Here is a 12,630-nt window from a genome sequence, read left to right as displayed (position 1 = left end):
AGGCTGCCCAGGGAAGTGGTTGAGTCACCATCCCTGGAGGTCTTTAAGAGACATGTAGATGTGGTACTTAGGGACATGGTTTAGTGGTGGACTTGGCAATGCTAGGCTAACAGTTGGACTTGATGATCTTAAAGGTCTTTTCCAACCTAAACAATTCTCTGATCTACCATTAAATAGTCAAAGTGTTTTTGTCATTCAGGCTAAGATTGTCTGTCTAATCTGTGATCCTATATATTACTTAATTCTAAGATAGAAACCAGCTGAGAAGGGGTGAGGGAATTGGACTTTTACTATAATTATTTCATTTACTGATGGTAAATGAATGGTTTACTTATGGTAAACTGTACTCTTGAAAAACTTGCAGTACATGCCCAGAACTTCAGAACCAGTCATTTTGCCTTTGTTATTTTTGCTTAGCTTTCTAGTCAGAGACAAGACAAAAATTCATCTTTCATTCAATCCATAAATCAAATAATCCACAAATTAGAAATGTACAGTTCTAATAAGCATGAGACTATAGTTCCAATTTCAGACCTAATGAAATGCAGTGATTAAAAGTTACTGAGCGCAGTCTATTGTAAAGTTAACCAAAGAAGATAAAAGTAAAGCGAATAGAGATATTATGAAGAACTTAACCAGAACTGTGCAACAGCAACAATTTGGAGAAGTTCATTATCTAACTCCAATGAACATTCTTTCTGTTTTCTTATTTTTGCTTTTAAATGTTAAGACATATTTAGTATCATTCAATTACCCAGAATGAAATTGCAATCACTGAAGAGGATTTACAGTAGAAAAAAAATAACAACAAAAAACCACCCCCAAAACCTAAAGAATCAAATGACCCCAGGCCTAGGAGTAAAAGATACCATTCAAATTCATTATGTCCAGTTAGGCTTGAAAGATTTACTATATCCATGAATATAAGCAAATTCTTTTAGTTTCAAAGATAATGACACAGTCAGTCCAAGAAAACCGATATGAATAATTTCTGATCCTTTTAACTCTTTCTTCAACATAACAGATAGAATTTCTCACACAACTTATTTCACAACAGGTCTTTAACAATGTAGTTTTCCTTTGATCTAACTATGAAATGAATTATTTTTTTAAAATCATTTAAAAGCAACAGTTTTCAGAATTTTCAAACCCTACCAACCAGAATTCTACAGGATTTATCTCATTTGAAGATCAACGCTACAAAAGCCAGTTGATAAGTTTGAACTGAATTTCAACATTTGTATTATTTTTCATTTTATAGTAATCTACTTCTATTTAGATCTTAAATACAGTATTCCTTTAAAAAATAACTCCATCCGCAGATGACATAGACTAGCTATCAAAGACATTTGTTTCGATACATCAGCTTTCCCAAATACTGTACTCTTCTGCTACAAGTTTAGCTTAAATAAAGCAACTCACATATGAAATTTGAAGGGACAGAAGTAGCTAAATGCATAGTTCAGTGAGACTTTCTTGCTCATGAAGTTTTCATCCGTGAAGACGAAAACATTTTAATCCTTTTTAAAGCATTTCCATTATGTAAACCTCTATATGCAGATAAAACTTTCCCAGTTACAATCACACTATCACTCTACTGAATTCCTATCATTAGAGCAAATATATTAAAGTTTTGCTTTAATGAATCCCATTACTACTGCAGAAACAATATCAGGTTACTTAGAAATCTTCCCTTCCTCATATTTACTGATGGTTACACAATCATTTCTAATTACGTTTTTCCAGCTTAAGATTCATATTAGATTACGCTGACCACACAGTGATGAAAGTAGATATGTACCTGAATCATCATCATTTCAAAAACTACAATATCTAAATTCTAGGCTTTTCTGTAAAACAAAGCTCACCTTTTCAAAATATAATATTCAGAAAAAAGTATATTTTAATGATATTGGTCACGATATAGGAGAACCCATTTTTAAGCAGCAGAAAAAAAAATACAGGAATAATTTTGTGTGTTTATGATAAATGTGTTTCACTACCAAAGACAACAGCAATTCCAGCTTAAATGCACAGACCTACAGTTTTATAAAGCTTTGTTGATAGGCAAAGTAAGCTTTTTTTTTCTATACCTGGAAGTTCTCTCTCTTCAACACTGTATTCCAGAGATCCAAGGGAATAATTAGCTGGACTGATTGCAGGAGTAGAAATAAAACTTGTACAGCCAATGGATGAGTTGATTTCAAAATAATTGTGGCTGTGATTCATTCGATGAAATTCCAGAGAAGACACTATTGATGTGCGCTGCTTGGGCTACAAGAAAAATAGAAGTTTGGAGTGAAAAATACAGACTTTTTGCATAGTTTTCATTACTTGACATTTAATAAATTTACCTAGGGTTTCTCTCTTTTTACTGTTTTTATTTAGCTCAAAAGTTATACTAATAAAAATAATTTCATATGACAAGCTGTGGTGATGTAGAGATAATTTCCTTCCAAAATTTGGATTAATCTTTATTAGAAAAGATGCATGTCTTCATTCTAATCAATTTAATTCAAAATAAAATAGGGTTTTACAGCCTTGCATATAATAATTGCAATCATCTTTTGATAAGTAATGGAGCTCTTCACCAGCTGCATTGATGGGTACATCTTGCAAAACAATTAGACCGCTGATGCCTGTATAATGGAATTTACAAAATAATACCAAGCACTCATCACTCGAAAGCAACCCTCTGCTGTTTATTCAATTTATTAAGGGCTGCCTTAAATATTCAAAGACGGAAATGTCTAAAAGCTTAGGGGGGAAGCGTCAGCTTAAAAAACCTACGTGAAAATCAAACTTTCTTCACGAGTTTTCATGGACTAGTGAAAAACTCGATACACATTGGTATCAAACATTTGCTTTTGAAGTGAACCTCTGTATTGACCCCACTTAATGGCTGTTATTTGGATTGCAGAGCAAGTTCGGAGCATGAGAAAGTCATTCCTTTTGGGTGGATCTACACCATAAGGTACATTACAGGACTGTACAAAATGTGCTCCGATTCCTTATGGCCCTTTGACCACAGGACCACGCTAAAGCTAGCCTTAATTAAACCCCATGAAATCTATATGGCATTATCATCAGGTCAGCAACAATTTTTCCACTACACAGATGTATTCCCATTACACTGCGCTACTTATTAATATAGACATAAACTTAGTGCTCAATGTCATGGACTATAAGCCATGGACCACTCACGGTTTGCAATGTCATGCTAAATAGGCTGTTGCCGCACTCATCTGGCTCCATACTCAAAATATCCCAGCCCCATGATGCTCCTAGCTGCTTCAAGAACAATGACCTGAAACATTAAATGCCTCCTCCAAAACAGAGGAGGCCCTGCATCCAGGTGTCTGTATATTTATATAGATGTGTGTATATATATATATATATGTATATTTATAGTTATATACAGACACCTGTGTTATATTTATAGCTGTCTGTATATTTATTTCACAACAGTGAAAAACATCTCAGGAACTGCTGTCTTGGATAACTAGAGCTGGGAAAAGTAAATAGAGAAAGAGAGTAAAGGGTGCTTTAATTCTTCTTGTTTTGGCATGTCAGGCTTAAGAGGTCAGATATTTGTAAAGGTCAAGAATTTGCTACTTATTAGTGTCAAGACCAAATTATTACCCTGGGAGCAATAAAGTCTTCCTCAGACCATGAAGATATTTACCCTCACTTAGAACTACCTGTTAAAATGCAATCTGTCCCAGTGGAGTAATTTTCAATTTCGTTTGTGGTCTATTTCATTTTTAGGTTGTGAGCCCTGCAATGTTTCTGTTACAAATAGAGAATTAGACTGTTTTCAGTAAAAATTCACTTTCTACTGGAATTTCAGACAATAGGCTTAGGTTTGCATAATGCTGATTGTTTGTTAAAGTTGTGTTGAGCACCGTGGGAATTGACTGTGTCCTGTTAAAACTGAGAAAAATAGCAAAGGGTAAATTTGAGCATTCATCTGGAACTCATGTACAGTCTATTGGGGTGATTTACTTTCTTTAATAATTAAAAACAGCCTTTGCTTTGAAAGGCTGACTCCTAGGGCTAGTAATTTCACAGGAGAGTTCAATGAACAGGGACAGACTCCAACATCAAACAGTCTGGTTAAAAGTCATTGTTTGGGACCTGAGCCAAAATAACTCTCTGATCAGACGAAAAATGATTCATGTGTACTAATTAAACATAAAATGCACACTTTTGCTAGACAACAAATTAATCAATGACCTAATTATTTCTAAAACTGAAAAAGATCTGCGGTCACTTAGAAACATGTTCCTGGCCTTTTCCCAAGCAACGGTGTCTTCGTGGTTTTGCAGGAATTCAACTTCTGAGTTGAAACGATGACACTTCCAGTAACATGATGTGCAGGAACTCAGATTATTCAAAAACTGAGACCGTTCCTACCTAAAAAGGCAGCTGGAATGGACTAGCTCAGTATTCCTAAGCAGCTTCAAAAAACCGCTCTGTCTTTGCCCAGTCAGGTCTCCAGCCACCGCTTCAACTGTGTACCCTGTTCTTGGAATCAGAATAGCAGCATTCTGACGCATCATACGGCCTTTTACTAACTTATGGATGACAAGCTGTTTCACAACCCCTTAGCGTAGTATTAAAAGGCAAAAATTTCACAAAAAACATCTGCAAAGTCTGGGGGGGGGGGGGGGGGGGGGGGGAACAAACAAACAAAACCCCCAAAACTATTTTAAAGCATTTTTAAAGATCAGTTTAGCTTGCAAATTCTCACAGATTTGGAAAAATGTGTCCATCAATAAAGAGCTATTATTTGCTCTGGAGACATGAGTTAATTATATAAAATAAGTCTAGAGTGATTTTCAAAAGTGATTATGGAAGCTAGAAACATGTTTTGTGTTTGTTCATGATAACATGTAACCATCTGCTGACCTGGGTGATACAAAATACCACCTGTATTATTTTGGACTTCGACATTATTAAGTCAGACAAACGTATCTCAGTTTAATATGTCTTCCCACTCTAAGGATTCTATACAGAACCTCACACAGCCTCTAGTGCTCTACAGCATAACACTTCTGCTATATTGTTTGGAGTTAACAAGGTCCATCTGTCAACATGTGCCAATAATTTCTCTACATAATTACATAGGAAGCTAGCATCTGAGCTTTTGTAGCTAACTAGAGGAGCCTTTTGCACCTTTTCTGGGTCCTTTAAAATGTTATGTGGTTAAAGTATGGTAATTGTTCATTAATATATGCTAAGAGACATGCAGTAAACCAGTTTGTGTTTATTGCATCCCTCTGAGTCTCTCTAAACTACAGTGTGCACAAAAACTGCAGAAAAAATATGTTTTTTTCTACAGTTAGGATTAAATTCAGTTCCAGATTTAGGTAACTAAATTTATAGCATAGCTACTTACATCTCCACTGGGTATCTAAGCTCCCAGTACAGCTGACTGAGATCTAGTCAATAAAATCAATAGAGTCCAGAGAACAATTCACCTCACCCAGTCACTTTGGTATTAGTTCACTTGCCTTAATACAGGTATCCACCATCACTGGAGATTCCCAGGGGCATCTCACCTGGCCTCCAGCTGCCATCCAGAAGAGTGCAGGTGTCCCCTGCGTATGCCCTATATCATACCTGAAAGCCTCCACGTGCATGTCAGACACCTTTATGGCACCTCAAGTGACATTAGATGCGTGCTTTTAGAAAACTGATTTGAATCCTGCATCTCTACTGATCATGATGGGAGATTTGCTATCCAAATCAGACAGAGATTCTTACATACCCTGTTTGCAAGGGCATGTAGTGATAGGACAAGGGGCAATGGTTTTAAACTAGAGCAGGGTAGGTTTAGATTAGACATTTGGAAGAAGTTCTTTACAATGAGGGTGGTGAGACACTGGCACAGGTTGCCCAGAGAGGTGGTGGAGGCCCCATCCCTGGAGACATTCAAGGCCAGGCTTGATGAGGCTCTGAGCAGTCTGATCCCTAGTTAAAGATGTCCCTGCTTACTGCAGGGGGTTGGACGAGATGACCTTTAAATGTCCCTTCCAACCAAACACATTCTACGATTCTATGATCCTATGATATACAGAGATGAAAGTATAGGTGTTTTAGTTCCAGATTGAATCCCACCTCTAGCTCACATGTAGACACTCTGCATACCTTACTTCATTTGTTAGAATCTGGAGCCAAATTCCAGCCTTACTGGCAGAATGTGTAGCCAGAAATTAACAAGTCACTTACTGGAGTCTTGCACCTTGGTTTCCTGGATTGCATCTCTCAAAGCTACTCCTTGAGATCTCTCAAGGTAGCTGCTGAATAATTCTAAGACTATTTACTATATGCAATATCATAATAGCCAGGAAATGTAATCATGGGTCAAGGCTTTATAGCTGTGGAGACTGTACAAACACAAAAAACTCTGTCGCAAAGAGATGATGCTTCCTTTATTCTTTGTACCAAAGCCAGCTTTGCCCGTCATTAAATTACATGTCTGCCTCATACTACTCGGAAAGTCTGCACACACTTAAACAATCCTTGTGAAAGTGTAGCCCACTTACGGCTTAACTTCACCCCAGTATGTATACTACATAACCACATGCAGATTTGTCCTGAAGTAGACTTCCTTTATCCATTATGTTCATGTATTTAATTTACTTGTTATGTTTAATTTACTTGTTATGTGTATATAATCTCTTTAATGACCATTTACTTTAAAATGTTTCTTCATGGCTATTATTTCAGTTGTCATAATACCGACCTAGGAAACCTTAGACCATCCTGAAACAGCATACCAAATCAGGCTAATGAAGAAACCTCATCATCAACGCTAAAGCAAAAGTATATCAATAAAAATCTTTAAAGATATTGCAATAACAAGATTTAAATAACTTTCAAATCAGGTCTAATAAGAATATTTTCATGTTATGTCAGTAGTGAACGTATATCAATGAAAGATACCACTTTGAACACTGCAAAACAGGAAAGGCATCAAAATACACATACTGAATTGCTTTTCTATTAAAAAGACAAGTAAGGACTTACTTAATGCTCCCATGAATGGAAGTTGCATGCAAATTCTGTAATGCTACCATGACTTGCATGTAACACTAAGAGCACTCAAGGGACCATTCAAATATTTTTCACATGTAGCACATGTAGCAGAGGGATAAGGGCAAAATTCCTTCCTCAATTTAATGTCGAAATATTTCTCCAGCATCAAAGTAGTCTGCAATACAAACTTGTGACTGCCTCCTTTTATCTTTGGGATTTGTGTACATAGCGCCATCACAGTCTGTAAAGAATTAATTCTCACAATACTGCTCTGCACTATGGCAGAGCTATTAGCCCCATTTCAGAGATGCTGAACTAAGGTATAGAGCTCTGCCAAGGGACAGATGTGTGGCTCATTAAATCACTGAGAACCAATGAGCTCAAGGAAATTCTGCATTTGGCAAATACTGCCAAATTCCAGCTGCCCTACATAACGTAAAATGTTGCACCATACCATGCAGAAAATGTATGATAGAACCCACAGAACTGAACCCACATTCTCAAATTCTATTAGCACACAAAACACAGACTTACCAATGAAGGTGAGATGCTGTAGCCCCTTTTCCCAGGCCCATCTCATATACATACACAGTATGAATGTAGCCATGTGGCTGCATATATCCCTCATTTTGGTACCTGCCCAGATGATTTCATTCTTATTCTCTGATCAACTCACTCCTACTCCAGAAATTTTCCCTTCTCCAGTTCCCTTCTTTCTCAAGATATCATTCTCTTTCTACTCACTCATCTTCCATTCCACCCCTTTCTTTTTCTCAGTTTTCTTCTATCTATTGCTATATTCCCTCCAAAACGACTTATTTTACTCTAAAACACCCTTCACAGTATCCTAATAGATTCCAGTTCTTCCTAGCTGTTTCTTCTTCATCTTCCAAAACTTGCTTCTCTGCGGTTCTATCATCAAGGTCTCTCAAACGAATTCCGTAATGGTCCTATCTCCCACTGACTTTATCAGTCACTACATCCTTCTCATTGTCCTTCAGTGCATCCAATTTTAACCTGTCCTCCCATTCAAATACAACTTTCACATCACTTTTACGGTTGCTTAGTCTCTGTCCTCTTCCTCAACATCCCAACTTACCATCTTGTTTCTATCTTTGTCTCTTTTGCTCATGTGCACTTACATAAAATCCTAAAACATTCATAATTCTCTTGGTACAATACAGCCTGTGAGAGGACAGGCTTCTTCACTTTGTCCTGTCCCCAGTACCTCAGTTTTGATTTGCAGAATTCAACAGGCCTGACACATTCTCATCAGTCAATGCTGCTGCCAAGAGTTATTTGATTTATAGGATCTGAACTAAGATGATCAAGTAGCCTTGAAATTGCAAAAACTGGGGGTTACAAATGTCCTGGTTTGAGGTAGGACAGAAGCAATTTTCTTTTCAGTAATTTTACTTCCTTCTTGTCTGGGAAGGGGGAGAGAGATTAAAAGAGAGCATCTGTTGTTTGTTTAGTGGCCAGTCCAGCCTACACCACAACCATGATGGATCTGGGTTAGATTCATCTATGTCACCTAGAAGTGAAAGACTGCACCGAACTACTACTTGACTCCTGAATCAATTATCCTGTCAAACCTCAAAATACCATGTTAAACAAGCTGAAGACACACTGTCTTTTTAATAAGGTAATATCATTTCCTCTTTTTTCATTTCATAGAACCTTATCTTAAATTATAACTACAATTAAAAATAAAACATAGACAGTTTCAGCACCCATCTTGACATTCTTGTTTTTACTTCTCAACATCTTAATTTATTTTAAGAGCAGAAGGCAGAAATTACATAGTGGCTGGCAACAAATATATCTCAAGCAGCCACCACAGGGAGCTTAGAAGATCATGGGAATTTGAAAAGAAAAAAAAAGTAGAACCTTTTCATTACTAAAAGTATAATGCATTTTAAAATTAAATTCATTTTTAATGGTGTCATTTCTGTTTGACTGACTTTTAATTTAGAGAAATACACCTCTTGTATCCTGCGTGAGCAGCAAGTGCATGCTTCTTTACAGTAATCCCATGGCCCATTAGCATACATTCATCATTTCACCGATAGTGACATACTCAAGGATGGCACAGACACGTCGGTCTTTCATGTAGCCTGTGGTTAGAAAGTCACGCAATGTGACTCTAGGTACCAAATACCCATAGTTCTTTATGTTCGTGTGGTTCTGTTCTCCTCTGTGCATGTTACAGTAGCTCCTCCTTTAGGAGTCCTCCACTGGAGTATGTAACCAAAGGTCAGAGGGTTGCTGCCCCCTTCCATCTTCCACCTCTGGTTTTACCAGAGGTGACAAATCAGATTGGGAATCAAAAAGGGAAAGAATGGGTCTTCTCCCAGTTTCCTCTTTCCTTGACTTCTACTTTCATTTTAATTGCAACCATATTGCAGCTGTGGGTTGTGAGGTGTAGCGGTCCTGAGTGATAAAACTTTTGTAGTGCTTTCCCTCTTTGACAGATGTGATCAGATTTTGAAGACACATCATTACTCCTATCTTGGGAAAACATTGCTTGAAATGAGATCCAAATTGTGAGAGATAAATTTTATAAATAAGAGGAATGTCTTATTCCTCAGCTATAAGAAGTTTCCAACTTTCAAAGATTTTAAAAAAGTGTTATTTTCACTGAAACAGTTGGAAAATGGATGTAAACCCATTTTCTTCAAAAAAAGCACAGCTTCCAGCTGTTTCCAACTTCCCATTTTGATCTACAGATTGTGAAAATTGCTTATATCATTACATTTGTGTATTAAAAATTTTGAAGGGTTGAAGGGTCAAGGTGATGGCTGTTTTTTAAGTTGCATGCTACGGATAGCATGTGTGCAGACGTGGTGCATTTTCAGATGATGATAAAGGATTACTCAGTAATTAAGGTGCTCAAAACTGCCCAGTACTACACATAAACAAAGGAAAATGCTACGCATCTGGTGAGATACCCATCAAAGCACAATAGGTAAGGCTTTAACCTTCCAGATTCTGAGTGTGTTACTGTTTCCAAGCATTACACATACTAGGGCTGGGCAATTGGCATGGATTGATTCACACCCCTACTATTAAATTAGCTTTCAGAGCAGGGTCTTCAAAGCAGAATTACCTACCAGGAATGGTCCTTGGCCCATTCAAATTCCCAGTCAGGCCTGACAGTGGATACTTCTGGAGCGAGAGAATTGTACAGGACCAGAACTATATCCAGGACTGCGTTAACAGTTCAACAGAATAGATTACAACCTTCCAGAGCTCGGAAGGTTATTTTACTAGTGCAGATGTACATTCCTATCTTTCACTATCTGAACTATCTTTCAGTATCTGAACTATCTTTATGCTCAGTATTTCACCAATTTGGTCTATTGCAAGTTCAGATATGAAAAATTTTCAATTCTTCTGTATGATTTATGTTTGTATTGAATCAGGAAACACAACCTAGAGAATCTCTCCAGGTAAGCAACCAACTTCAACCAAGAAAACATATGCATGTAGAAGTGATATTCTAAAAACATGAAGAGTCCTGAGAGTAAAGAGTGTTCTGCTGCTTTAATTTATACTTGTGCTTTAGTATCCAGTTGAACTGCAATTAAATGCACTCACACATACTGTTTGCTGTTTTCATTAGTACTGTGTATTGGGTAGATGTGTTTATGTTTTCATATTATCTCAGCTCTAATTAAAATAATCTAAATAGAATTATGTTTCACAGTTACTTGTCAAAGGAGATTTTTTACAATGCATCTCTTTAATAATATTTTGGTTAATGTTGTTATTAAATAGTCACAGAGTATCCATTATGCTCTAAGGAATTTTTTTTTTAAAACATCCTCCTCTGGAGCTGTTACATGTCTTCTACCCATTAATTCTGCAGTAATACAGGGGGGTGAGGGGGGAATCAGTCCTATGAGAAACTTCCAACCATAAACTTTTTTTGTAATTGGTACTCAGTGTTTCAAATAACAGAATTTCATAATGTCTGTCCTATTTTCAGTCACGCATAGATGAATTGCTAACCACATCTTAATGGCATTGGCAGTATCTCTTTTACTTCTTTGTTTTCTTTTTTTTTTTAAGGGCTATTTAGGAGCCTTATTTATCTGTTTGTTTCTTTGTTTATTCATTTCAACATCATTAGAATTAGAAGGTCTCAAACTGTGTGCAGTAGATTTGCGTAGACACTTCAAAGATTTATAAAGAAAAATACATAGAGAGAGAATTTTATGAAATATATCTCCATACCTAGAATCAAGGTCACTGACTGCCGTCAACTACCTTACAGTGCTTGCAGCCCTAATGGATATATATCCAACCTTGGAAAGACTACGTAACGTAGGAGAAATCTCTAAAGCAGACACACTAATGATGAGAGCTAAATCTGCCTATCTGTGGACCATAGAATACGTCTTGATTTTAATGGGTTTGGGGAATGTTCAGAATCTTTCAAGTGCTCAGCACCTTTAAGAACATCATAAAATCATGTACACAGGGGTGGCTTTTACCTTGGAGACGATGGGTTTGATCCTGCACAAAATCATAACTCTCGGTAAAATCTTTTTAAGTCTAATTTGCCTCTTGTGCTAAGCATGGACACCGTGAATGGTTGCACAAAAGTGCAGCACCAAAACATACCAGAAAAAGAGGAGTGCACCCAAACAGGAAGCAGAGTGTGCCTGCGCAGTATTTCTCCATGGTGATTCTTCTGGTTACTCCCTGCCTGGCTGAGCGTGCCCTAACTTGGGCTGAGCACAGAAAGCAGTTCATAGGAAAAAGGAGGTCCTTACACCCCAGCTGTCCTGTGATCTCATTACAGAAGTGAGTGGTGAGAACTTATTACACAAGTGTGTTCTCCAGCCCTCCTTTTTATGATAAAATGTAACAAAGCAGATTATTTTTTTTTTTGGTGCCGCAAAACAAGTGCAATGGATGCATCACTGAATTCTCACGCGTTTGTGCGCTGGTGCAATGGCCTGCAGTGGGGATTTAACTGGTGTTCCCTAAGCTTGCAGAGACAGGTATGTGCCAACTCAAGCAAAGTGTAACAAGGGATGCATTTCATTTGGGAAGAACTACGGGTACTGCAGTAGGGTGCAGGCATACGGGGGGAGCTAGGGTTACTTCACCACAGGGAAAATAGCGCTACTAATCCACTTGAAAATCCTGTTTATGGAACTATTCATTCTGAAAATCTGTTTTCTGGAACTGTGATTGTCCAGAGCTGCCTCTAAGATGATTTTTTTGTTGTTTTTGTTTAAAGTAATTCCTGCACCTAACTGCAAAAAGGATGAGATATTATTTCCTCAAATGTAAATTACTATCACTATTTAGATCAATTAAAGAGGCTCTGGAGCACGTATGTTCTGTGTCTGGTCTGTCCATTCATGTCCAGGCTGCTATACGGGGTTGGAACATCACGGTCCCTGTCTTTCCCTATACCCAGATGAACTACATCTACAGAGTTATGCCAGGCTCACTGCGCATGCACAAAAGAGTTGTACATGAGGCACATCTGGTAGCCCAAACAAGTGCGATAGGTCTATCAGAGGCTACAGATGTCCTGCAGGAATCCATTACTGCATGCAGAAAGAT

General features: G+C 37.5%; 1 protein-coding gene across 1 annotated transcript in view; it reads right to left on the bottom strand.

Annotated features, from left to right (window-relative positions):
• ANKS1B (ankyrin repeat and sterile alpha motif domain containing 1B) overlaps positions 1–12,630 on the bottom strand; it is a 449,659-nt gene that overhangs the window by 271,279 nt on the left and 165,750 nt on the right. Inside the window, exon 12 of the mRNA XM_054199351.1 lies at positions 2,094–2,274. Within this exon, the coding sequence (XP_054055326.1) occupies positions 2,094–2,274 (181 nt within the window). The remainder of the gene's footprint in view (positions 1–2,093; positions 2,275–12,630) is intronic.

This window comes from Rissa tridactyla, chromosome 1 (assembly GCF_028500815.1).
Source record: "Rissa tridactyla isolate bRisTri1 chromosome 1, bRisTri1.patW.cur.20221130, whole genome shotgun sequence".
NCBI classification, from domain to species: domain Eukaryota; kingdom Metazoa; phylum Chordata; class Aves; order Charadriiformes; family Laridae; genus Rissa; species Rissa tridactyla.
Note: the sequence above shows the minus strand (reverse complement) of the source record. Positions and strands in the feature narration are given on the sequence as shown.